Source organism: Silurus meridionalis, chromosome 9, assembly GCF_014805685.1.
Source record: "Silurus meridionalis isolate SWU-2019-XX chromosome 9, ASM1480568v1, whole genome shotgun sequence".
NCBI classification, from domain to species: domain Eukaryota; kingdom Metazoa; phylum Chordata; class Actinopteri; order Siluriformes; family Siluridae; genus Silurus; species Silurus meridionalis.
The window spans coordinates 12,599,312-12,627,308 of NC_060892.1; the positions used below are offsets into that span (position 1 = coordinate 12,599,312).

General features: G+C 33.7%; 2 protein-coding genes across 24 annotated transcripts; both read right to left on the reverse strand.

Moving 5' to 3' along the window:
• Positions 1-3,011: 3,011 nt before the first annotated feature.
• On the reverse strand, positions 3,012-27,403 carry LOC124390995 (adhesion G-protein coupled receptor G5-like). Of its 23 annotated transcripts, none has more exons than XM_046857199.1 (23): positions 26,744-27,403; positions 26,294-26,433; positions 24,940-24,967; positions 24,709-24,847; positions 24,539-24,578; positions 23,251-23,303; positions 23,049-23,105; positions 22,679-22,699; positions 22,512-22,557; positions 22,200-22,412; positions 21,898-22,063; positions 21,655-21,805; positions 21,173-21,292; positions 20,960-21,082; positions 19,885-19,924; positions 19,005-19,111; positions 18,778-18,896; positions 17,885-18,147; positions 16,013-16,118; positions 6,879-7,159; positions 4,298-5,249; positions 3,916-3,979; positions 3,012-3,089 (listed from the first exon to the last, which is right to left on the reverse strand). In XM_046857199.1, the coding sequence occupies exons 2-21, from the start codon at positions 26,367-26,369 to the stop codon at positions 5,122-5,124; spliced, it is 2,277 nt and encodes a 758-aa protein (XP_046713155.1). In that variant the 5' UTR covers positions 26,370-26,433; positions 26,744-27,403; the 3' UTR covers positions 3,012-3,089; positions 3,916-3,979; positions 4,298-5,121. The 23 variants fall into 23 exon arrangements, with proteins under 23 accessions (XP_046713155.1, XP_046713154.1, XP_046713153.1 ...); XM_046857198.1 differs by having other exon boundaries at positions 22,497-22,557; positions 23,049-23,090; positions 26,744-27,402; XM_046857197.1 differs by having other exon boundaries at positions 22,497-22,557; positions 26,744-27,402.
• On the reverse strand, positions 7,166-13,923 carry LOC124390998 (adhesion G-protein coupled receptor G1-like). Its single transcript, XM_046857212.1, has 10 exons — positions 13,534-13,923; positions 13,307-13,400; positions 13,065-13,215; positions 12,232-12,348; positions 11,976-12,098; positions 10,582-10,621; positions 10,109-10,215; positions 9,862-9,980; positions 7,869-8,137; positions 7,166-7,409 (listed from the first exon to the last, which is right to left on the reverse strand). The coding sequence occupies exons 1-10, from the start codon at positions 13,613-13,615 to the stop codon at positions 7,300-7,302; spliced, it is 1,212 nt and encodes a 403-aa protein (XP_046713168.1). The 5' UTR covers positions 13,616-13,923; the 3' UTR covers positions 7,166-7,299.
• Positions 27,404-27,997: the final 594 nt, after the last annotated feature.

A 27,997-nucleotide genomic window follows, 5' to 3' on the forward strand; every position in this document is an offset into this window, starting at 1 on the left:
AGTTTTAACATAGCTGGCAATTGTCAATGATTTATTGCCCTGCTTGAACCCACTGGGTACAGCGAGTGGTTGGTATATGATAATTATATCATATATATATATATATATATATATATATATATATATATATATATATATATATTATATGAGAAATAGTAATGAGAATTACTGACTACTAAAAATAAATTATAAGCAGTGGCAGTCGGGCTTACAGGGTGCTCAATAGTATGTCTTTTGATGCTTTTACTTATAAGGAGTGTTTGAGAATTAAACAGAAGTCCAGATTAAAAGACAAAACAGATAAAACACAACACATCTAATTCATTATCTAACATTTGTGTTTCTGCTATTTTTAACATCACCACAACCCACTGAGTTTAGTCTAACCATAAGTTGCTTAATCAAGCCCTTCATGTGGAGCCAGTCTTTGTTAAGAGCATTAGCTGTGTGAATACCTGAGGTAGTAAATACAAAAAGGTTCTAAAATGTATACAATCAATGGACAATAATGGATAATAAAAACATGAATTAACCTTAAGGCCTAGAAAAAAGCCTCTAGAATTTGCTGAATGTAAATATTATAAAAGTTAACCCAACTTTCTATAAAAATCTAAAGTTTAATTTTCTTGATTGTCCTATTTGTGAAAACCTTAGAAACTCAGTATAAACCCTACGACAGATTATTATAAAAAAGAGTTGAACCTTTTAAGGAAGTGAAATTATATTTTCATGCAAGCATGGGTCTATGACGGAATGAACTTCCCTTGTTTTTTTTTTTTTTTTTTTTTTTTTTAATGAATCGTCCTGTTGAATCCATCTTTTTGCTAATTTCTTTGCTACTTTTGTAAACTACAGACCAAGGTTTTCACTTTGAGAATGTGAGCCCATGTGGGTAGTCTCAATCTGGGTGACTCAAGGTGGTTGTCCATTTATAATACATAACTTGATATGCAAAACGTTAAAATTATTGTATTTATTAAAATTATGCAGGTGTGATTGGAATCAAGTTGTGAAAGAAACAAACCAGTAAAACAGATAGCAAAATCTATCACTAACCTTGAAAATGCTTTTGTTGAGTACTGAGACTATCAGGGACACACTATTGTTCTCAGTCACACCACTTTTCATCAGGGCTTCAGTGGGAATTTGGATCACATGCCCATAAAACGTCTTTAGATGGGCCTGTGAAAGCAGTGCATTGCATAAGATTTACAAATTCACTTCTCAATACCAGAAAGTGGTCAAATTTCCCAACGTATTTCTCAACTTTCTCAAGCTTGATACATTTTGTCAAATGTGATATAGTAACCAAGAAAATTAAGTCAAACAAAACAAAAAAATATATTACAATAACCTGGATATACAAATGTGCACAACCTTTCATACTGGGATTTTCAAAATTACATTAAAGGTGTAATTGCCCTAAACCTGTCATCAGTAAAGTGTTTCTGATTAACCTCAAGTACGGAAAACTGTTTGTGTAGAATCTTCTTGACATATTTTGTTAGTTTCATACATGCTGTAGCTTTGTGTAGTTCACAAAAAGCTTATATTTCCCAAGACATTAAATTTGAAATAGAAGAATATAAAAAACATCTCAAAATAAACACTGTGCATCAGGTTTATCTTTATCCTTACCAAGCTGTGTGATTAGTGTTTCCCCCTTTGTTCTGTCCTGTTTTTATCCACATTTATGATTCCTGCCTGTGCTAGTCTCTCATGTTACTAAGTGCCTGACCTTTGCCTGTTTTTTATTTATTTGAACTTAATTCTCTGTTTAGATTTGTATCCTGTGTTTATCATTAAATTGCACAATCCTGCATCTGTCACTGTCACTTAACAATAGGGCTGCTGCTCTTACCTGGGCCTAAGAATATAATCAATATTAGTTAAATCATGGATCTTTCCAAATACCAGTCTGCTTTTGCAAAAAACATTTAGTAGTTGACAATGAAAAAAAGTCAAAATCCCAATCAACAAAGAAATAGCTTCAGAAGATCAATATTTTGGAAATATCCATGTAAAAGATCAGATCTAAAAGTTCTTAAAACCTTGTGGAATGACTCGGAGGGTGGATAGCAATATAAAGACCTGGGCATTTTAAAGGAAGAGTGGAATAAATAATACTAGATCAAGATGTTCTACATTGGTAGACACATAAAAAGTCTGTATTTTGTATTAAAAAGCAAAGTATTCAGTAAGGTATATGTGCACTTGTGCAACCTGTTTATTTTACGCTTTCCCCTTTTTTCCCTTCCAGCATTTCTATTTATTTTTTACTGTTTGTATTTATCAGTTTTGTCAGATTGCTATATCACATTATTTTATTTCACATATAAAGATCATAAGATTTATCTTTAGATGTGAGCTGTAACCACACAAGCACATCATGATTCAAGGGTTTGTTCATGGGAAATGCACATGTCTTGAAACATATGAAGGAAAGAAGAAGAAACTTGAAGTGATAATGTTCTTGATGGAAAATGTTGCAATTGAATTTTAAAGTAATAGTACCTTCCAAAAGTACGCAAGCAAATGTGTGACCCTTACCAAAGTGATGGAAATGCCAAAGTGTGGAGAAAGAAATGATCTGCTCATGATACAATATATACACTTTAATTTGTGAAATATCTCATCTTTATTAGGGCTCATTAACTAACTATCGGGGCTAACTAACTTTATCCATGATGTAAATCAGTTCAGAAGCAGAAGCAGAAGCAGTTCAGAGTCTACAGAAACATTTTGTCTGATAATTTACAATAAAATGTATCCAATTTGTGATGAATTGTGAGGAACTTCAACATGCAGCAAGACAATGACTCAAAACACACTGCCAACACATTATTAGTCTGCATAGTCTAATACCTTTTTTTTTAATTTTTATCAAAGATAAGTGTCTAAGTCTGTATCCACTGACATATGAGTAAGCACCACTAGGCAAGTAATCTATGTTATTTATATGCTGTCTTCAATATAAACATGAAAGATTTACCTCTGAGAAGTCCATTTGTTTTGCATAAAAGTCTGGCCCATAACCTTTCCTACGTTTTTCACGATTTTCACAACTTTTCATTTTCTGTTCAAGACACCTGTTCAAAAAGTTTATCATTAGTATGTATGTTTGCATACCTATTATATTAGCTGAATTGCCTCAATAATTAGCTTAACTGGCTTGTAGTCAGCAATACATTGTTTACCATCAGTGTGGTACATATAATTCAGAGTTTTACTGCAGAAAGTTACAGGCAGGGCATGCATGGAGTGAGGCAAAGCTATTGTTGCCAGCATGAAGTCTTTTTCTCATGAGCCTCGCTTATTTATTCTTAACATAAATTATATGAAGAAATCAGCTTAACATATAACTGAAAAATCACAAACCTCGTTGTTCTCAAGGCTGACCTGTGTCTGAAAATGCCAGGGAACAGATTTTCTGTAAACACTAGAGGCTACTTCTATAAATGTTAAATAACCCCCTGCTCACACAAAACTTTACCATATCAACAATTACACATTTTCAAAATGCATTAATATGGAGTGTCCACCATATAAAATCCTGTGTAAGTTGTTAATATATACATGATAGTGTCTTATAACAAGTGGTCAACAGCTTTGCCTAATTAATTCACATGATAATCTACATTTTTAATGTTAAGAGAAAAGTAAATGGGTAACATTCATAATAAAACTGATATATAATTAAATACATAAAATATTTCAAATAATTAAAATCCACATTAACACCTTAAACTTGAACAGGCCATCAGTAGGCAAAGACTTACATATATAAATTTTATAGACTATGGATTTTTCTATTAGTTTCAAATGTAAGTAATTATTTATTTTAGCAGTTAAAAATAACCTAGTCATTTCTTCTAAGAGTTTAAGAGGTTAAATACTTGATTTTTTACAACTCACAGAGGGATGTTGCTCTTTTTGCTACAATTTTCAAGAACTTGAGAACATTCTTGAATTTCTTGAGCTGTGGGAAAACAGAGATGAGTGGGTAAACACTTTACAACCTTTTTGAAAGCATTGTAGCTTGATGGAGCTATAGTTTTCTCTAAGTCAGCAGTTGATCTTTTAGTCTATTTAGTATTTTACCCTTCTCTAACCTAACTATACATAAATATTTACATTATTTTCAAACATATACATATAAAAAAAGTTTACAAAATATTGCCCTGCCATCATATCTTTATCCTTTAGTCATACTTATTATTGAGATAAACCAACAGACACTACTATTTTAAATCAAACAGAAATTAATTAAAGTAAATTAAGATGTAATTTATCCTACCTTTCATGGGCAATAAAATGGAGAAAAAAAGAAAAATACAAAGCAAATCAAGTAGACACATTTTTTTCCAGATAAGAACTCAATAGGTCTGCTACAACTATTATTGATGCAACAGAGTTTGCTTTTTTTTCTTGTTTCCTGTTCACATTGCGCATAAGTCACATGGTGCATTAACCTCAATCGGCAACAGTTAAAACTGAACCAGAAACATCACACGAAATCAGTTATGAAAAGGTTTATGGACAGCAGGTAAAAAAATCCCTGAATTTATTTTGAGGAACACAAAAAAGGCAATTCTCGGGAGGAAGTTAAGCCTTATACACAGGAAACAACATGGCAAAAAAACAAACTCTTACAATAATAATTCCATCCAGTATCAGATTAATACAGTAAAAAAGAGACAAATAATCAAAATACAGATAGCGTAATATATCCATGTGTGATGATTAATATAAAATGTTATTACAAACATTTTTTTAAGTTTGATGATAAATGCAGATTATACCAGAAACACAAGATCTGATCTATGTAGTGAAACGTAAAATGAAGATGGAAATGGATCAAAAACTGTAATGGAACATTACACCTATTATACACACACACTAGATTTCTCTAAAACAATGTGCATCATTACTTTCGAGAAAAAGGAACTCAAGCACAAAATGAAAAAAGTGAACCGTGCAACTAATAATGAAACTCATGATAGGTTACAGAGTGAGGTGCTGAATGTAGTTATGGAACTGTTCTCATTGTTTGGCATCATATCTATCTAAATAATGTATAACTAAATGACTTAAACTGACAAAATGACTTGCAATATCTGATCATTGGGCAAAGCTGCTTTCATAGGTATTCACTGTAGTACTGGTTGGCTCTGACATAATTGATGTTTGTGCCTCCACATGTCTCTTCCTCTTCATTGTACCACAGAACCACAGAAACAGAAACAACCCTAAGAATCAACAAGATAAATAAAAGACTGTCATTTAACAGCCTCACTGAAAAAGTTCCTCATTTAGGATACCTAGACATGTCACAATGCAGTTTCAGTCCCTTCTATATCTAATTTCTTTAATGGTAAGTTGTTTTTTCTGTTTAGACTGATCGGTTCTCATTGCAACTCTGACCGCATCTAATATGTTCTTGTTAGGTCAGCTAAATCGTGTTTGCATGACTAGCACTGTTGTGAAAAGAAATCATCTGCTGATTTTCGCTTAATGTTTAAATAGAAATATAATGCTAAGTTTAATGCTGAAAGTAAAATAATTGCCCTCATGACCTGCAGTGGGGCAGGGGTCATACTTAAATCCCATCATCACTGTTCTCACTTGATGATTCATTTTTACTGAAGTCATCCTCAAAAAGGAAGTAAACCAAAGAGACTGTGGGATTATTTCAACATGCATGATGCAAAACATCAGGGTTCATAGCAAAGTCCACTAAAGGCGGTAGATCATTCTCACATAGCTCCTAAACTTTGGAATAGTCTTCCTGACAGTGTTTGTGGCTCGGACACACTCTCCCAGTTTAAGTGCAGATTAAAAATGTATCTCTTTTAGCAAAGCCTACATATAACATATGTCTCACATCATAAACTTGTGCTCCAGAACATCTGATCACATGCACATTATCAACTTGTGCTGTTAATATCATGAACAGCAGCTATGCTAATTTCTCTCCATTGCTTCTCTTTCTCTCCCCATCCCGAGGCATCCTGAGGTTTGGCCAGCTCCAGTCACGTCCCACCTCATGAAGAAGTAGATGCCGAACTCGCAAACATCCCGAGCCATATAGAGACGTACCAGTGCCAATTGGATCCCACTACATGTGTGGAGTTTTGACATTGGACCTCCTGGAGTGTTTAAAGGCTCTGGCATTGAGAAGAAGGTGCTGGATCTGTGATGATCACAAATGTTGAGCTATTTTATGAGTTGCTTAGTAGCTCCTAGTTTTATAACCATAAAGACTGTATAGGACTGTAGAAAGAACATTACTTATAATCTTATACTCCAGTGCTCATTTTAGTTCTCTCTCTCCAGTGTTCTGTATTGTTGAAAGATTTATGATCAATCTCTTGATGTCACCCAAATGAGGATGGGTTCCCCTTTTGAGTCTGGTTCCTCACAAGGTTTCTTTTGCATAACATCTAAGGGAATTTTTCCTTGCCACAGTCGCCACGGCTGCTTATCAGAGACAAATGCACACCATTCACCTTGACTGTTGATTTCTGTAAAGCTGCTTTGAAACAATGTCTGTTGTGAAAAACACTATAGAAATAAACTTGACTTGACTTGACTCATACTAAATTCTTGTTCTGTTCATTCAATCTGTCTGGAGGTTTAATCCTGATGGAGATGTGCAGGTATTTTTCATAAAATAATTACAGTGAGAAACTAATTCCATGAAACCAAACTTTTTTTCCATAAAATATTTGCTGGTAGATTCTCACATTCAAAGTAAACTGCTCCCTAAATGTAAATACCTCTATAAAACACAATATTTGTAGGCATATTTATTTGCATTAAGAATAAAAAATAGAAGTGAATAAATGTTGTATTAATTGAGAATACTTTAGTTCTACCTTGCAGGGAGTTGCAGATACAGAAGAGGTACAGAATGGGGTAGTTTGTGTATCCTGAGGTAAAGAAAATCAAACCCCATGTCGTTCCCAGTAGCATGTTCAGACCCAGAACAGTGCAAATGTCCTTAGGAGATGGCAGCCTTCTTCCTTTGTCATACAAGCATCGCAGCTTAAATATCTGATGGGTCACTACCACCAGAAGACACGTGTTGAACAGGAATGTTAAGGAGAAGTAGGAGATGTTCATGCCGTACAGAAAATGAGTGTTGGTAATCCAGCAGCTGTTTAGCAAAAATGTTAAAAAGATTTAAGATCAGACAGCACTTTTATTGTAATAGTGCCATGTACATGTTGACTGGCTTTTCACCAAGTAATGTATAAAGTATATTATATGCAACAAGCAAGGTGTTATAAATGTGCGTTACAAGTGCGTTGTTCCATTTGTGTCCGATAAAATTAGCTCTTTCCGGCCATAAAAAGGCGTACTGCCAAACACACACAGGCTGCCTCCAACAAGGACAGCTGGCACGCCTGGGAAAAATATTCAGAATATCACAGGTTCTTATGTATTCTACACCAATCCAATCAAACAATAATGTAGGTCAAGGTAGAGGTAATGTTTACATCAAACACCTGAATGGGGAACAAAATGTGACCTCAAAGACAATGACTATGAACTGGTTGATTGGCTGGTACAATTATTTTATAATCTGCTAAAATCCTTATGTAAAACAGTCTTTAGCGTCTACACAGTTTACACAGTAAGTAGCAAATCTCAAGGTGTGATTGCTGCTATTAGACTTGTTTCTAATTGGAGGACATAACAAGATGATATGAAAATCATGGGACAACTATGATAGTGGTAGTAATGAAATGTAAGCCAAAATGTACTGGTTTAAAAAAAAGAGCAGTATTGTACAGTAGTTTAAATAAATAGTCATTACTTTTTAAACTTATACTGTAGTGTGTTTTGTAGTGTAGGCCACTCACCCCATCCAATGAGTGACAGCTTGAGAAGGTAGTGCTTGATGTAGATGTTGAACACTTTGATTAGAAGCAAGTACAAGTGTAAAGCTTCAATCGCCATCCAGGAGAAACAGGCCAGGAGACTGTACTGTATTATTACTGCTATTATGACACATGCACTATTTTGAGACCATGTCGCTCCCCATTCAATGAACAAGAAGCTGGTGTTTAATAGGAAAACAGCTAAGCACAAAGATACATGGATACCCATGGAACTGTCTCTGTTTGATACCCTGTAAAAACAGAAAAAAATGACCTCAAAATTACCTGTAAAAAAATCTATCCATCTATATACAGGGAATTTAGACCCCCTTCTCTTTTTTAATTTTATGTTTCCAACCTGATACTACAATCATTGGAATAAATGTTTTCTCATTAATCTGCATTTAGTATCCCAAAATGACAAAGTAAAACAGAATTCTAGTTGGCTGTAAATGTATTAAAAAGAAAAATCTGAATATTAATAAGTATTCAGACTCTATAGATTACTTCATTAATTACATTAATAGATGAAATTAATTCGAATGATTGTAGTATGAGGTTGAAAACATAAAATAAAAAAAGTCTGAATTCGCTGTAGATAGATAGAGAGATAGATAGATAGATAGATAGAGATATAGATAGATAGATAGATAGATAGATAGATAGATAGATAGATAGATAGATAGATAGATAGATAGATAGATTAGTAGTTTAATTCTGAGCTTGGTTGTACTGTTTAGGTGGAATGTTCCATGCTCACCCTGTATCTGCCTTCATCTCTCAAAGAAATTCTGTGATAAATGTGTGTGATGACCTAAGATGGACTTGTGGCACAACAAGTGTTTTGTGTCATTTTGTTGCTTTTATCCAGTGCAAGTTAACTTAGATTTCAAAATCTGAGAAACGCCCAAAGCAACTAAAAAACTGTAAAAGCCCCTGTCACCACAGGGGTCCTTGATAGTCCAGATAGGTTTTTCTATGACAATAACATTAACTTTGTAATCCATTATGATGAATAGTTTTTTTGGTCTACCACAGTCTCTTACTTACAATATCACATTTCAAAAAGAACAGCATTCTTATTAAATGTTTATACATACATTACTTTTTATATTTGCTTTTAGCCAGTTAACAGTTTTTCTCAGTTGCTTTGGAGAGTTGCTCAGATCAGAAATTAAATTCTCAAAACTCCTTGTTCAACCGTGACGTCATTTAGACATTTGTGCACATCATAAAAACATTTCTCGTTGCTTTGATCAAATTGCGAAAGCTTTAGTACATTAAATTAATAGATTGTGTACAAGTGTCTGCTGTTTTCTACATAATCAGTTGTTTGTGTCATGTTTATCAAAATGTATTATACAAGTTTCACCTAAATAGTCACCCAAAACATCTAATTAAATGCACAATGGTTAAACAAGTTGTCATAATCTGTCAATCTTAAATTTATATGAAACTTTTTTTTGGTAAATGTTTCTTGAATTGATGAATTGTGCAGATGAATCTTGAATTTCACTAATGAAGGAGAGTGTATGGCATCAGATCAACCAATAAGCATCTCAGGCATTTCTCAGGTCAAAAAAACAGGTCAAAGGTGAAATGGACAAAAAACCAAGAAACAGTACAGTAAAAGTGTGAATCCTGTCCGGTCTCTTGCAATCAATATAAATCAAATAAGCACACACGCAAAGAGATTTGTCCTGTTAAAATTCATAGATGAAAAACAGAAGGAAGCCAACTTTGATTATTTTCAATCATTGTAATCCAAACCATAGTTTATATCAGGAAATACTGAAATCGTGGCCTACTGCCAACATGACTAAACGATTTTGACTAACTTGTTTGTGACAAAGCGACGCACTTACTGGTTTGCAAATATCAAGGATGATTCGAGAAATGCTCCAAAGCAACTGAGAAAAACTGTAAATAAATTGATATGATTGGTAATATCATGACATTTAAATACTGTACTCACTTCATAAAAACGTAGAGGAAGATGGTGACTGCTGAGATAAATGATGAAAGACTGCAACCTATGTAGGTAAGATAGGACAGGATTTTCCACTGCTGAGGATCAATTTGTTTCATGTCAACCTATTAAGACACACACACACGCACACACAAACACACCTATGAAAACAGCCATTGAATACATATTTTAAGCAAAATTACAGTATAATTACTTTTACTCCCTTGATTTCTGATAGTAATTCAGTGCTTACCAGAAGTACAGCAAATGGGGTCATATGATCATATGAGCAGATTACAGTGTTGTTGCTGTAAAAGATTTCCAGGCTGGTGAAAGAACCTCTGTCATCCCAATTCTTCTCTAATGAGGACCAAGAAACAATATATGATTCGTTTTAATTTGTGGTAAGATCATTAAATTTCTGTTTTTTGTGAAGGGTGAAGTGTTGTCATACAACTGGAGTCTTTAACTTAATTTTATTATTCAGCTATTAATATAATTTAGTCACCTCTGTCAAATATTAAACAAAAATTAAACCAATGTAACTTAGTCAAGACTGTATGGAGAAACTAAATAAATAAAATTTTTACAATGTAGCTCAATTTGCACAACTTGTTTTGTATTAACGTTACAATTTAACTTAAAATTTTCTACTGTTGGTTCTCATCATTTTGCACCAATAATAACAAGTTTAAACTCTGTGGCACTTGAAAAAAACCCACATACCTGTTTCATTATAGAACTGACACGACAGGGTCTGGGTTTCCTATGAAAACAATATAAATTCAAGTACACGTGACATAATGAGAACAATAAAGATCACATGTAACGATTATCATGTAAGGCAATCACATCTGAAGCCAAACGCACTATAAGTGAAACAGTAAGATGTGAAAATAAAGTAAATGTATGCAAAAAGCATATTCGCTACATGTGATAAAATAATGTAAATATACACTATATGGCCAAAGGTTTGTGGACACCTGACAATAAGATATGTACTGTATGTGATGATATTTTCTAACATTCCATATTACATTTAATCCACATTTAAAAATATAGATATTGGAGTGTGGTTGTGGAGATTTGTAGCCAACAGCCACAAAGCAATTAGTAAAGTCAGGCAGTGATGTATGGAGAATTGACCTGGGTGCAGCCAGCAGTCCAATTCATCTCAAAGGTGTTCAGTCAAACTAAGCTCTTTAGCAGGCCACTTAAATATTCCACTTTAACCTATGTACTACCACATAAAATAGAATAGAACAGCCTTTATTTGTCACATACATTCAGCACAGTGAAATTATTGTCACTCTGACCCCAAACAAGCATATATCTCATATCCCCATATCTTCATTATGCTCACTTTGGGGCACTTTCATGCTGGAACCTGTTTGGGTCTCCAAATTCAAGTGAAGGGAAAATGTAATGCTACTGTATTCAATGACATCCTATACAATTGTGTACCACATATATAACAACATATGGCTGGAAAAAGTCCATATAGTGTATTACCATATGTAAAAATCCTTAAAAAGTGCATGTTAAAATGAAAGTATCATTATGTAGTACATGTCTAAAAAATACACAAATCATGTAAAGATCACAAATGTAAAGATCACAATTCCACCCATATGTATACTGTATATACTGTATCATACAAACATTCATGTTTATACATAACTATATAATGTCATTTGAGTATATTATCTCCTGGCATGTCCATCTATGCATAATCTTTGCACAGTATATTGTTTATTACTATATATACCATATATTATTACCTACTGCACCATTTGTACATTATTCACCCTCACCCCTCTATATATGGACATTATACCCTATTGATCACATTGCTATTTATTGTAAATAAGCCACCTATGCATTCTGGTTAGATGCTAACTGCATTTGATTGGCTCTGTACATGTACCTTGCACAATGACAATATGACAAAGTTGAATCTAATCTAATCTAATCTAATCGCATTTGAAATTAAATGAGAAAAAAATACATGTGACAAATAACATGCACTGTATGTGAAAGTCATAATACTACATGTGCCTGATCAAGATCTTAAAGGATGCCAAAACTAATGATCTAAAATAAATAAAGAGATTACTTACAGATATTGTTTTACTTCTGTTTACTGGAAAATGGATAACAAGTCGATTGGACAAGTCCTTAAGTTCACGTCCAAGAGCTTCAACACGTATGACTTTGGACATCAACACAGTGCTCGAGTCATCCTGTGAAAATGTGCAGAAAACAGACATTTTTATTGATTCTAATAGATAAGATCTAATTAAAAAAAATTTACTTAAGCATCAAACAAAAATGCACATTATTTATTCAGATGATAAAAGTTTCTGTAAGACTTACTATATAATGTTGAGAAGAGATATATGACACCACCCCAATTTTTGCCTGCTCCTTTGAGACATTCAGGAATGCCTCAATCGGGACAAATACCTCTATTGGTGGATCATCATCAGACAGCTATCATACAGTAAAGACAGACATAATTCAGATCAGATGCAGACACTGAAATTAAATATCTTCATTATTTGGGTTGTTTAATTTTTGACATACTTTCATTACTAATACTCCCAAAACTATTTATTATTATATCACAGTGCTCTCAAATCGGATCAGTTTCTATAAGAGCAGCCCTGATAGTAGTGACAACTGCAAATCACATACTTAATTTCCAACTTGTGTGACAAATGCTCCACATAACCACTTATTGTTAATAAAGAATTAAATTAAACTGTGTGATTACTGATAAAGTAAAGTTTTCTGAAAGTACATATTTATTTAACATTTTCTCGAAGGTGTTCTGGGAAGAAGCCTTTTTGCAATTTCCAGTTTTACTCTAAGATGATGAGGTGTGTTCATTTCAATTTATTTAAATTAAAAAGTCCACCAATTCATAGATTTTGTTTGTAGTGTTAACTTCAAACATAAAGGATGATAAGAAATAAGATTGTTTTTAGACTGCTATTAATTTTCTTCTACTTGTGGACATTACACAATATTAAATGTAACAATAAAGGAAAAATTTATATATGAATTAATCACGTTGATGTGCAATAATTGGGAGTCAATTTTGTGGTAGTAAAAGTAAATCCACCAAAATGAAAGTGATTATTTTTTATTAAAGTGCATACCATTTTGTTTAATTTATCTTAGAAGCAGCAATATCTTAAAGTTACCTTTGGCGCAGAAATCTTTACATGCTGGTCATCTGTGGTTTTCATCATATTAAACTTAACTAGAGTCATTTTTAAATTCCCATAGTCACAGGTAATGAAAGACCCAGTAAACTGGGATTTGATATGCTGATTGATGAGATTTTTCTCTTCCCTGTGTGTCAAAGACAGCAATATCTATTTTAGTTCCCGTTTTGGAAAACTATTTAGCTTACTAATATGTCTGAATTTAACTTTTTTCTTACTTTATGTAATTTACTTTACAACATTTGGAATTGCAGACTGGTTTATTGGACATGCGTGAAAGGCAGTTCAAAGGAGATAAGGATGGCTGGACTGCTAGACACCACCATTAAAAAAAAGGTGAATTAAAATAACAATAACGATTGTTTTTTCTTCTACTGAGTACTTTTTTATGTCTTCGTGCTGTAAGAAACAACACTGTATTAGAGCTTATGTAGGATATGTTTACATTTACTTGGTGTAGTCAACAGGGGTGACAGAAGCATAAAGTAGAGGAGTATCATATCAGCATCTCTCTGCTGTGAATACATCAATAAATATCAAAGACAAACAATGAATTAAATAATTTAAATTACAAGACTGTAGGCTTAATAATTGTTAGCTTAAAAAAAACATTTAAATGAGAATGACAAAACAAAATTATATAAATTAAACAATCAGCCTCATACCACTTGCCTCATACCACATGTACTCCTCACTCTCAAATAAATCAAGCCAATAAAACCATAAAACTTACCCACATCATATTTAAATTAAAAAAATAATAAAGTTCAGATCTCAGATATTATGTAGTACCAGGTGATTCTTCAACATCAGGGTCGTTCTTGATGTAATTGTGATTCCAATGTGTTGCATGTTTTCTATCTGTTATAGAGCCTTTTTATTCATTTGCATACACAAATACAAGAGCATCAGATGTTGACACATTGCACATTGTTCGAGTCATTCAATATTCATAATGGAATGCTATTTCTGTAATGTTGTCTAGTTTATTCAAATATGTCATGCCTTTCAACAGTAAACCTTTCTCTAGAATTGCAAGTTGCATGTAAAACAAAAAAAGTAAAAAAGTACAGAAAGTATCCATTGGTATCAATGGAACTATGTGGTGGATCCTCTTTAACAATTCACAGATAGTATGTTTAAAACGTTCTGGTACTAAAATGTAAAACATTTTGTATCATATCACTTAATACAGGGCTGTCTTATCATTTATTCATACATGCTTACAAGCTTTCAAACACCCACCCTTTTATTATTTTACATATGAAACATTAGAAAACATTAAACATATGAAAGATTAGTCTTATATATATATATATATATATATATATATATATATATATATATATATATATATATCTCATTAATACACAGTGTAACAGCATCACTTTAACACAGTGTAAGAGAAATGTATAATTATATTAAAATCAGTTTACTGTACAATGTGATCACATACACAAAAAGACCATTTCTGCTAGTTTAAAGGATGTGAGAAGTTTCTATATATGAATATGTAATACCAGGTAAAATACCAGACCAAACCACTGTAGTCAAACAGAAGTAGTGATAAAGAAAGAAAGTCTTCAGTGTGATAATTATAAAACTCGTGATGGATTTTGGAGTACGGTGATGCAATTTAAAATCAGTTATAAAACCTGTTGCAGTTTTTCTCTTTAAATTGATCATTATGTGGTGTAAAGCCAAATCACCATAACATTTAATTGCTCATTAATTGGAAAAGCTGGACTCATGAATATTTGCTGTCACTGTGGCTGGCTTAGACACTGTTTCTGATACCAGATGCCCCTTTCTCTTCATTGCACTGCAGATCCACAGGAACAGAAACAAACCTGTATATAAATGGTATATCAAAGGTAAAATTAACATCATACAACCAAATATTAGTTTCTATTTATTGGTAGGATGCATTCTTTCCAGTCTGATCAGCTTTTATTTCACGCTAAAAGGGTTTCTCTTTACACAATAACAAAATTCTAACAAATTCAACCAGTTGTTTATCTGAGAGCTCATGAACAAAAAAATAGGAAGTAAACCAAAGAAATTAAAATGTAAAATCATTTCAGCCTGATTAAATATGTTCAAACTGTGTCTTTTTTATTGATCTGATTGTGAGAGTTTTATCGGTGATAAAATGGCTGGATATTTTCTTACAGTAGAAAACTAAATCCATGAAAACTGAATTTTCAGAAATTGGTGGAATGGTTTATGCCATGAGCTTTTATAGGAAAATAACTTAAACAAACTGTAATAAAAAAAAAAAATTGGAATGATGTTTAGGATGAAGTTTTAAAAGCAAATGGGACATGTCCCCAGTCCCCCTCCAAAACACTTGTCAAAATGTTAATCCAATAAAATTATACAACACATAGCAAATAAATGCAGATTCAGTTTTTTGCAAATATTATTTCTGTATTTTGAAAATCATTAATAGAAATGTCTACAAAGCACTCTTACAGTAAAGTATAAGTACCTTGCAGGGAGTTGCAGATACAGAAGACGTAAAGAATGGGGTAGTTTGTGTATCCTGAGGTAAAGAAAATCAAACCCCATGTCATTCCTAGCAAGAAGGTCAGGCCCAGGACAGTGAAAATGTTCTTACAAAATAAAAGCCTTTTCCCTCTGACGCTCAAGCGTCGCAGCTTAAATATCTGATACATTACTGCCACCAGAACACATGTGTTGAACAGGAATGCTAAGGAGAAGTAGGAGATGTTCATTCCGTACAGAAAACGAGTGTTGGTAATCCAGCAGCTGTTTAGCAAAAGTAAATTTAGTATCAGACAGCATGTTCATTGTAATAGTGTGATGTTCTGTACATGTTGACTGGCTTTTCACTCAGCAATGTATAAAGTATATTTTTATGCAACAAGCTACACAAACCTGTTTCAAACATGCTTACTTACAAGTGCGTTGTTCCGTTTGTGCCTGATAAACTGAGCGCTTTCCGGCCATAAAAAGGTGTACTGCCAAACACACACAGGCTTCCTCCAACAAGGACAGCAGGCACTCCTGGAAAACAAATCTAGACCATCATGTGTGCTATACTGTATATTCGAAATGGTTACCGGTTCAGTTGGTGCAGTTATCCAATTAGCAACTTGACCAAATATGTAGTAACAATACAATTTGTAAAATCATGCAGGTTATTGTTCAAATCAAATATCAGTTTAGAGGACAAAGTTGATCTTAGTGACACTGACTGTTACTTGGTTGTCAGGGCAGATCGACTCTTTCACCTTTCTTCTGAGCTCCTGGGATTTTTGTCATATGACTGTGTCCTTTTGTGCCTTTTTACAAAATGGCATGATAAAATATAAAACATCCAATGAACAAAATATTTGCCACTGCAGTGAGCAGAAAAATGTTTAAAAAACGCACCCAATATTAAACATTGAAGTATGGACTATGGACAATGAACTGTCCCTATGGACAATGAACTGTCCTTCTTCCCACATGTCGCTAATGTGGCTCGTTCCTGTTGATTTCTTCTCTACAACATCTAAAGGATTCGACCATTTCTGTCCACACAGGCTGCCCAGGTGCTTGTTCAGTCCCTTGTCATTTCGAGACTGGACTACTCCAACGCTGTGCTGGCAGGTCTTTCTCTGAACGCTATTCATCCACTGCAAATGATCCAAAAGCCTAAACACTATCAGAAGCACTGACCGACATTTACAACCAAAATTCTAATAATTGTTCCATGAAATTGTATAAATTTATTCCCAGCAGTTTATTATCTTTATTTCGTAACATTTCTCTTGGCTGCACTGCTTCTAGTACGTGTATGTGGATGTAAAATGTTTTGTTCAATGAGATTTCAGCCTCTATGTGCTGTCATGTCAATCTAATCTGCCCAGGTCCTTCAAAGTCTGTACTGCTACCCTTTTTACCTTAGTCTCTTTTAGCAACGGGTCTGTTTCTTTAACAAATCAGATTTCATATAAGCCTCACATATTCGCCTTTTTATGCCTACAGAGGAAGAGAAATTGATTTGGTCTCAGACATACTTAAAAATACATTTTCAAGAAAAGCTAGACATCGTGAGGAGAGGTCGGCCAACCCTGAAGCTAGCTAGCGTGTCTCAGCCCAGGAAAGGGTTTGTTAACCACTTCCAGACCAGTAAATAAGAGCCATACCACTGGCTTACAGCCTCTGAGGAGTGATGCATCTCTGGTGAGTAGGTTGTATTTTATTTTATTTTCTATGTTTTTGTCATGTTATTAGACAAATATTGATTCTGAACTGCTTCAGATGGTGTAGGTGCACAGTTGTGGTGGGAGTGTAGAGGTTTGGAGTTGTCTTAACTGGGTTTCTTGCTTTAGTAAAATGGTATTTACCCTCCATATGTGAAATGCCTATCTCTCTCTTTAATGCCACACGTTGTTATATTGCGTTTTTGTATTGTATTGATGGTTTTTATGTTGTGACGTAATAGTGGTGGTATTAAAAGGTGGATTAAGTGGGGTAAGTCCCCACTGAAGAGCCAGGTAACAAATGCACAGCCAGTCTTTGGTCTACAGAGTGTTGAAAAGTGAGCCAAAACTGGAACGTTTTTTTCCTATTTTCCTACTGTCCATAATCATTTACTTTGCATTGCACTGCTGACCCATAATTGGCTGATTGGATAACTGCATGAAAATACGCAAGTTCTGGTGTTTCTAATAAAATAATATTTTTTAATAGTGCAAGTGTACTATAATGTTAATTAAAAAGTTAGTTCTTATTAGACTTATCCTGCAACATATTTTGTAGTGTAGTCCAAATTCTTTCCTCACCCCATCCAAAGAGTGACAGCTTGAGCAGGTATTGCCTGATGTAGATGTTGAACACTTTGACTACAGTCAAATACAAATGAAATGCTTCAATGATCATCCAGGAGAAACAGGACAGGAGGCTGTACTGTATTACGACTGCTATTATGACACATACACTGCCATATGTAACTCCCCATTCGATGAACAAGAAGCTGGTATTGAGAAGGAAAACAGCTACATTCAAAGACACATGGATGCGGAGGAAATTGTCTTTGTTTGTGCTCCTGTAAAAACAAAGTACAGAGTATATATGTTTGTGCTGTATTTGTGACACTAATTAAAGAAAAAACAGGTTGCTATGATTGATCGCCATTGAAAGGTTTTAAAAAAAAAACTAATCTTCACCAAATATGAAATTCTATGCATCTATGAGTATGCATTTTCATCCCATATTTATTTTAGGTTTTCTCTAAATTCCCAAATTTCTCACAGAATATATGTTGGAAGGCAGGTGACTCTAAATGTGTATGATGCTCAGATCTAAACTGATGCCCACATCACTAAATAAAACAGAGTTTACTAAAAGGTGAATGAACTACGATTGTGTGCTGATCTGTTTTTTTTTTTTTACTCTTCACTGAATATATCTAAATCTCAATAGGTGAGAGTTGGTTATTTAGCCTATGCTTTCATTCAAAAGTAACTAACAGTTAATTTTGCTCATTGACTGAACAATAGAATAATAATGGTGCTTTGACATGAAATTTAAAAAACAAAGAGAAAAAAAAAAGAAAAAAAAAAAAAACACCATCATGTTACATGCAAAGTATTTCATTGGGAAAAGTACTAGAATAGTAATATGTACATTTTTAAATGATTTTGAAATGGTAGATAATGATATTTACAATACCCACTTAATGAAAACGTAGAGGAAGATGATAACTGCTGAGAAAAATGACGAAAGACTACAACCAATGTAAGTAAGATAGGACAGGATTTTCCACTGCTGACCATCAATTTGTGTCACATTAACCTAATAAGAAACAAACATACTCACACACAAACACACACACCCCAGCAGACAACACTTTTAGTATAACTAGTTTACCTACTTGATTTCTGATAGTAATATAGTGCTTACCAGAAGTACAGCAAAGGGGGTCATATGATCATATGAGCAGGTCACAGTGTTGCTGCTGTTAAAGCTCTCCAGGTTGGTGAAAGACCCAGTGTTCTCCCACCTGTCCACTAATCAAAACAAAATAATAATCTCATTAATAATATCATTCAACATAACAAATCCATTTTAATTTAAAACTGCTAAAATTATAGAGGAACCATAGTGGATGGTGGGCGACTTCTGGTGTGTTATTCCTCTATTAATTTTAAAGCATATTATTTAGAAACTAGTTTTTCATTAATAATGACACAAATAACAGGTCCTTCAGATTAGTTAAAGACCTTGTGACATCCTATTTCTATGCTGATCAAATATATTTAGTCAGTTTGAACTCAATAGCTGTAGGCAAAAACAAGTAGGAATTTATTTATAAAAGCAGTTTTTATTAGATAGATATGAGTCAAGTCATTTGAATCTGTGATGGGCCTGAGCTGCAGTGGGTTATCCTGATAATCTTGTTAAATTATTTAAAATTGCTTTCTACTCATGTAAATATAGCGAGAAAAAAACAAACGCGGCTGAACTCCCTTAAAAAGGCCCTTGAATGCATATGCCATGTAATGGAAACATGTATAGATGCAGTTGCAGGTAAAATAGTTTTTATTAAGACCACGCTTAATTTCATCATAAGCAAACAATCTTTTCTACCTTAATTTACACATCTCATTTTGTGTAAACATTGCAATTTTAGATTAAGCTTGCAGGCAGTGTATCCATTTCTAACATTTCCATTTCTTTTTAATCCAAACAATTTTTGCACACGTTAATTATAAGATCAGGTTCACTGTTAGTTCTCATCACTGCTCCACCAGAAATAACAAAAGCTTTGCACCTTACATACCTGTTTCATTGTAAAACTGACACAACAGGATCTGATTTTCCTATGACAATAAACACAAATGCAAAATTACATATAAATAAAAAAACTTTTTGGAGTTTTCCCAGTGCAAGTGAAATGTTCACGCTCTAAAGTTGCACATGTGAATTCGAATAATAATCACTTATAAGGTGAACAATAATTGTACGTGACATTGTACGAAAGCGCATTGCATTCACAAAAAAAAAAAAAAAAAAAAAAAATTCACAGCCAGGATCTCATAATTATGAGATACTAAGTCATAATTATGAGATCCTTATCTCATAATTATGACTTAGTATCTCATAATTATGTTGCGCAATGAGGCGCTTCCGAGCAAAAAATGCAGTAACGTCAGATCCGGTGTTATGCGCTAAAACGCTCCCCTGCCACAGACTGCCCCAACTTATCTCATAATTATGAGATACTAAGTCATAATTATGAGATACTAAGTCATAATTATGAGATACTAAGTCATAATTATGAGATAAGGATCTCATAATTATAACTTAGTATCTCATAATTATGAGATCCTGGCTGTGAACATTGAAATCTGAAAAATTAAATTTTGCAAAAATCCCGTCAAATTTTACATGAAACTAAATGATTCACATTAAGCATGTGTCAAGATAAGCTAAAATGAATTTCGAATATAGGAGAAATATAAACAAAATAAGTTAAAAAAGTGATAAAGGTGTGTCATATTTATTCGTTAATAACATCATTAGGCTAGTGTTAATTTCAAGCAGGCAGGCAGGCAGACAGACAGACAGATTTATTCATCCCCCCTACAATAAAATTACATTTTTTTAAAGGTTTTATAAGTACTTTAAAAATAAAAAAACACAACATTATAAATTATACAAAACAGTGTAAAAGGAACAGTGTAAAAACAGAAAAACAGGTGGAAGGAAAGTAGAAGTTGACAGTGTATAAATATTGAATAGTGATAGGATGGTGATGATCTCAAGTTATATATGGTTAGTTTTGTTAAATAAACTAATCCTGAGAAGCTAAGGACGACAAAATTATGATCTGAAAAATATAAACATTTACTCACATGTATTATATCAGTGCTGTTCACTGTAAAGTTGATAATAAGCCGATTGGAAAGGTCCTTAAGCTCAAGTCTAAAAGCTTCAACACGAATGACATTGGACTTAAACACAAGGTTTGAGTCTCTCTGTAAATAAATGGTGAAAGGAGATATACATTTATATCCCACTATGTATTTACAAGACACTTAAAGAGAGTTAGTTACAATAAGACTTACAGTGAACTGTACACTGGAGGGGTATGTCACTACAGCAGTTTTGCACTGCTCTTCAGAGACATTCAGAAATGGTTCAATAGGGACAAAAACATTAATAGGAATATCATCTGTATCAGGCATCTAAGAGACAATAAAGACAGTTATGATATTTACATAAAACACTTGGCAATTAAAATATATTCATTATATATTTTAATGTTACAAACATTATCATTTTACTACAGTCCAGTTGTCCAGGTCTGGTAAGGAAATGACTGTTTATAGCTGTTACATACAGTAAAAAACAATGAACTCACTTGTTTACTGACATTTACCAACCTTAAATATGATATTAAACAGATAAAATGCATGACACTTTAATATATTGTTTAATTAAGTGCTCTTTAATATAATAAGACTGGTATTGCTGTGGTAAAAGAGAAATAAAACATTTTCCAATATTAACATGCCCCTTCATTGGTACATGTGAAAAAGAATGTTACCTTCGGTGCAGAGATTTTTACACGCCCGTGGTCTGTGGTGTTCATCCTATTTATCTTCACTACAGTCATGTTAAATTCTTCTAGGTCATAATTTTCAGTTGTTTCATTAAACGGTAGGTTAATGAGGTTGTCGATGTACTTTTTCTCTGCACTGTGTTGTACAGACATTTATATATTTTTCACTCTATATTTATGGACACATACTGATCTAAGCAGTGTGTTTACGTTTCACAGTTTGCTTACCTGATGAATGATATTTTTATGGACTCATCAGAAGCAAACAATTCACTACACATCTTTTGTATTTGTGTAAAATGTTTCCAGTCACCAGAGCTTAAAAAGATCTCTATCAATGTACTTATTGGATTCGTTTCACACACTGTGACTTTGCATGTGGTCTCTTGCTCACCTAAAGGTTCATAGAAACACAACAAAAACACTGAAACCATAATAACCAATATTAATAGCAAAGAAATAAAAATAACTGATTTATCAAAATTAAAAATTTTATTTATAATTAATTCAGGTCAATTCAAATAACTTACTTATGTTGAAGACAAATGTTTTGTTTTGATTGTAGTTTGAAGGTATTATAGCAGAAGGTATGTTGATAATACCAGTTAGGTTTATGGTGAGATTGACAGCGGTGCACTCTACATAACACTGAGAACCATTCCATTTGCAGACTACTGTACTGAGATTCTCTGCAATTTGTATTTCTGTGTTGTTGTAGTTAAAAAAGTTCTCACCACTATTAACTGTACAAACAGAAAACAAGCAAATAAGTAATGTTGGGTGAGAGGTGAGTGGCTTAGAAAACAACAACAGCAAAAGACAACAACCTTTATTACTATTACAGGAAAGATTTGTCTGCTGCTGCTGATCAGTTTGTGCCTTTAAATTCTGAGCGAGAGAGAGAGAGAGAGAGAGAGAGAGAGAGAGAGAGAGAGAGAGAGAGAATACATATTCAATAGCAAAACAACTTCTTCACTCACTGGATTTCTGATAATAATTCAGTACTTACAGAAGTACAGGAAAGAGGAACCTGTGATCATATGAGCAGGTTATAGTGTTTTTGCAGTATTTAATTTGCATTAAAGGTCAAAAAGCACTTTTTTTTTTTTTTTTTTAAGTAAAACAATATAGTTTTACTAATGAAAATTACCACAAGAACACAATTAAAAAAATAAAAACAAAACAACCCTTTTAGATTTATTAACTTAAAAAGTTGGTGAAAAAAACTGCTTAAAACTGCTGTAATGAACATGATAACTGGTGTGTTTTTTGAGGAATAAATCCCTTTGTGAATATTATCAGAAGAGGTGCATCACACATGACTATGTGCATATTCCATTATTTAAATTCTTTATTTCAGAGTTGTAGTCGATTGTTACCTTTGAAAAGGAAATTGTTGCACACCCATCAGCTTTGGTCTTCTTTAGCTCCATCATATACAGAGAGATAGAGAGAGAAAGAGACAGACAGGGAGAGAGACAGGGGGAGAAATTAGTGTTTGGAGAGTATGCATATTTATTATTAAAAATAGTATAATTTTTTTTTCCCACTAGTAATATATGACATGAATTCAGTGCTTACCAGAGCATATAAATCACATGAGCTGTTTTCATGTCTGTCAGTGCAGTCATTCTCTAATTAGAACAAAATGAGATGTATACATGAGGGGATCATGGTCATAATAATTGAATACTGTATACTTAAGAAATTGTTTTTATAAAAGTTGAGTCTGTCAGGATTCAGGGCGGGGGGTGGGAGAGATATTGTTGGGTTTCTACCTTTTTTTCTTTACTTGTGTTTCCCTGTTCTCCTCACCAGATGTCGCCCTATGTCGTTTGTTAGTTCCTATTGTTTTCACTGTGTCTGATCTTTCCTGTGTATATTTAGGTTTCCCCTTTGTGTCAGTTCTTGGTTTGATTGTTTAAGGTGTGTGGTCTATTTCCCACATTTGTTTTCCCAAGTCTCCTGTCCTATACTTAGTGCCACGTTTGAAAAATCTAAAATTACAAGAACCGTTATTTTTCCACCAAGTTTGGTAAAGATATCTTATTCCGTTCATGAGTTATTGCCATTTTGTCAAAGTGACCCGTCTACTTTGAACATTTCGACGACCCTTTGAACAGTGAGTAAAAAGTGCAATGTTCTGTTTAATAATTATTGACATGCCAAGTTTCAGGTCAATCATACGAACGGTTGCGTAGTTATAGCCATCACCTTTTTTTCTTGTTTAGCACCACCAAGTGGCAAAGCTACACAATTTTTTTTCTTTACTAAAGATTGAGCACACAGACAGGAATACCAAGTTTCGTGAAGATCTCTCATTCCGTTCATGAGTTATAGCCATTCACGTAAAAAAGTGACATTGCCTACTTCAAACTTTTTTGCGGCGCAAAATTATAATTTGATAATTATAATTATCTGTCTCCCTGTCGACTGAACATTGCTACACTGGTTTCGTTCTGATAGCATGAAAAACTTAGGACTAGTTCGCAAAAGTTCGTTTTTACCATAACTTAATTTTAAGGAAAAAGCGAACTTTTTGTAGAACAAATACACCAATAGGTATTTTCTTTGTTTTAACCCTAAGATTCCAAGTTTCTACGGCCAAAAATGTGTGAAATTGTCTTTTTTTGTGCTAAACAAAAGAAAGTCTTCCTTTAGGAAGAAGGATTTTGTGCATTTTCAGTCACTGTGAGAAATGAGAAATGCGAGAAATGTTCCAAAGCAACTGAGAAAAACTATAATATTATGCAACAACCTTACCAAATATTCAAATGATAGTTTTAATGAAATAAATAGTACACTATAAAGCCTAACTTATCATCACAACCACAGTTCCTATAAAAGTTATATGAGACAGTGTACTTACCTGTTACATTATAGAACTTAAATAAAGCAGTACAGCATTCCTATAAAAATAACGACAAGGACAGGATGGAGAAAAAAAGGTTTTTCAGACATTTTTACACCGAGCAGTACAACCTATTGTATTTTAATTCTTATATTTGTTTTAATTTCAGCGACAGATTAATGTGTTACCTGAAAAGAACAAGTCTGCATGAGCCTGAGAACGACGCAATTCACCTTAACTACAGTCACGTTAAAGATTCCTAGGTTAAAGGTTTTGTTTTTCCCATTAAATGGTGAGCATATGGACTCCATGTATACTTTCTTTGCCCTGTGTTGCACAGACATTGACAAATTTTTCAGCCTAACCATATGGATACACATTAATAGGATAAGTGTTTGTAAGTTTTACTGTTTGCTTACCAGTTGCACATAGTTGTTTCCACCGTATCTGAAGCAAACAATTCAGTACACATGTTTTTTCATTTCCACTTTATTACAGTAAGACAATTACAATTTCAGGCGATAAGCGGAGGCAGAGGGACAACTCGTTTTTTACTAATCACTCCTGCACACTACGTATCCCTAAACTTCTTCTTTGCTTATTGTTACTTATCCGATTGAACTTTTCCCGGCGGCAGCGTAACAACTCATTAGTTCATGCTCGTGGAATGATGAGATGGACAACATTAGCCGATGCATACCACTTTACTTGTTTTTATGAAGATAGATTCGCAGGGTTACAGTGTTATATAACTCCCAGGTGGATAAACTTGGATTAACCGACCGCACTGCAGAACACAAATCATATAAATCGCACACAGGAAAAACATCCAGCCCGCACACTTCTTTCCCGCACTACACTACCCATAACGCATTTTACTCTGGACTTCAATACCAAGAGATAGTAGCCTTAAAGAAACAGCTCTCGTTTTCCCTCTAATGCAACACATTCTTAATTTTCGTCACAATCTTCGCTTTCTGACTTTGATTCGCCATCTTGCAGCGGCGTCTCGAGCTCGCGTTTTTGCTCGCGTATCAAAGCAAAAAATCGACCGAGTGACCGCTCGTATCTAAAAAAACTCGTATGTTAGGGCACTCGTATGTCGAGGTACCACTGTATTTGGGTTTTTGATAAATTAGAGAAAAAGACAAAAATAACTCTAACATGACACTTCTCTCTAAGTGCTTGGTGTCAAATGCATGCTGAACACAATGTCATATCTTGTTTTTCTATCTATTTATATTGTACTGTATATATACACAGGGGCGCCGTTAGGGGGGGTGCAGAGTATGCCAGGCATATGGGCCCAAGAGAACGCTAGGGGGCCCCACAATCATCAATTAAAATTTTTCCAATTAGTTTTTTTTTAATCGTACATACACACATATATTTTAAATAATAACACTGTGGTGAAATAAAATAAATTCCCTGTAAATAAAATAAAATTAAATTCCCTGTAAATAAAATTAAACTATATTAACTTTATTATTAATAATATAACATTGTGTGTGTGTGTGTGTATATATATATATATATATATATATATATATATATATATATATATATATATATATATATATATATATATATATATATATATATATATATATATTGCACCCTGTATATACATACATGTACATGGCATTTTGTTTTTGTGCCATATGCATCACCATGAAAAAGATTCTTTATTGTCATTATACCATATTTAAACAATTTTAATTGAAATTTAAAATTTTAAGTTGTAAATCTTTTATTAAATTAAAATTACTGTACCATTATTTTCAGGTGATGTATTGGAGACAACTTCAGCTCCAAAGATAGAGAGAAGCATAAAGTATAGGAGTTTCATTTCAGCAGCTCTCTGATAGATGGTCAGACAGAGAGAAAAACAAACAGATGGACAGACAGACAAACTAATAGATAGATAGATAGATAGATAGATAGATAGATAGATAGATAGATAGATGTGTAACTTTAGTAGTGATACATAACAATAGGTGAAGACAAATTGAATTTCAGATGATCAACTTAATAAAATGTAAATGAAAATAAGAACCAAAAGAATATTTAAACAGTTCTATAAATTCAGATAATACAAGAAAATTAATAGAGCCAAAAAAAAACTATACAAAGCACCTGTGCAGTTACTTAAATCTTTACTGCATTTCTGTCAGCACTACAATAAAACTACAAAAACAAATTAATTGGCAGAATTATACACACCTCTAATTTCATTTATTATTTCTGAAATGCCAGCCTCATACCGTTTTGCTGATGAACTCCTTAGTCATATAAATTGAGTTAATCAAGAGCTAACTTCGCATCCGAAAGCATAGATTTTAACTAGAAAAAGTTATTCATTAATTTCTTTTCTTTCTACCTGTTAATGGACCTCCTATTTATTTGCTTACACAAATACACGAGTATCAGACTTGACATGTACATTACTCGGAACACAAGGCCTTATTTTGTATTATGTGGTATATTCAAATGTGTTTATTCAAAATCGCTTGCTTTAATTCCGCTTGCTTAATCCTAATACAGAGCACATGTAACACATACAATACATGCAATTTCTGTAATATTATGTAAAACACACACATCCTATAGACCCATAGACAAAAGCAATACATTTTTATATATTGAAATGAATTGAGGCAACGTTTATAAACTGATAATTACAATTGGAAAGAGGATTTCTGTTACTCTGATACCTAAATATGTTCTTTATACATAAACCCAAAGATCAGGTGATAGGAAAAAACTTTCTTTCGGCTTCTCCCGTTAGGGGTCGCCACAGCGGATCACCCACATGTTTGATTTGGCACATGTTTTTATGCTGGATGCCCTTCCTAACGCAACCCTCCCCATTTATCCGGGCTTGGGACCGGCACTAAGAGTGGCTGGGGTTGGTTCCCTGACCGGGGATTGAACCCGGGCAGGGAGAGCACCGCATCCTCACCACTAGACCACCAGGGAACCCATCAGGTGATAGGATGTCATGAGAAGTTATATAACATTTATAAGTATCTATTATGTTTTAGACCTGGGACATTACCGTATTTTTCGGACTATAAACCGCTAACCCGGCGGCTTAAACAACGAAGCGGCTAATTTATGGATTTTTCCTGGGTTTTTCCCGGTTTTACAAACTTCAAGCCAAAAAACTGAACCCCATAACATTAGACCAATGAAATTTCCGAACGGAAACGAAAAAACGCACCTCACCTGTGTTCTGAGCTGCACGGCTTCGGAAGAAAAAACTTCCACCGGTGTTGATTTTTAAACACGACGATGACAAAAGAAAAACTTCCGAGAGAAATACAGTAGTTGTGAAAGGAAGGAGGAAGACAGTGAACAATGACTTTCTTGGTCGGCTACTGTTTAGATACAAGCCGTTGTAGCACGTTGGGTCTGGGTGAAGGGAGAGCTCGCTAACTCCAGTTACAACAGAAATCCTTTAAGCACAGACAGGTT

Excerpts from the sequence above, each read along its gene's own strand:
- LOC124390998 (XM_046857212.1), bottom strand. The coding sequence starts at position 13,615 with ATGTATTCACAGCAGAGAGATGCTGATATGATACTCCTCTACTTTATG. Across the intron at positions 13,401-13,533 it reads GTTGACTACACCAAGTAAAT|CAGTCCAGCCATCCTTATCT; the intron begins GTAAACATATCC and ends GGTGGTGTCTAG. Across the intron at positions 7,410-7,868 it reads GCTGTCACTCATTGGATGGG|GCGTGCCAGCTGTCCTTGTT; the intron begins GTGAGTGGCCTA and ends TATTTTTCCCAG.
- LOC124390995 (XM_046857188.1), bottom strand. The coding sequence starts at position 26,369 with ATGAAACTCCTATACTTTATGCTTCTCTCTATCTTTGGAGCTGAAGTT. Across the intron at positions 24,848-24,939 it reads GAAACAACTATGTGCAACTG|GGCAAAGAAAGTATACATGG; the intron begins GTAAGCAAACAG and ends TGTGCAACACAG. Across the intron at positions 18,148-18,777 it reads TTCCTCTACGTTTTCATTAA|GAGCACAAACAAAGACAATT; the intron begins GTGGGTATTGTA and ends TTGTTTTTACAG.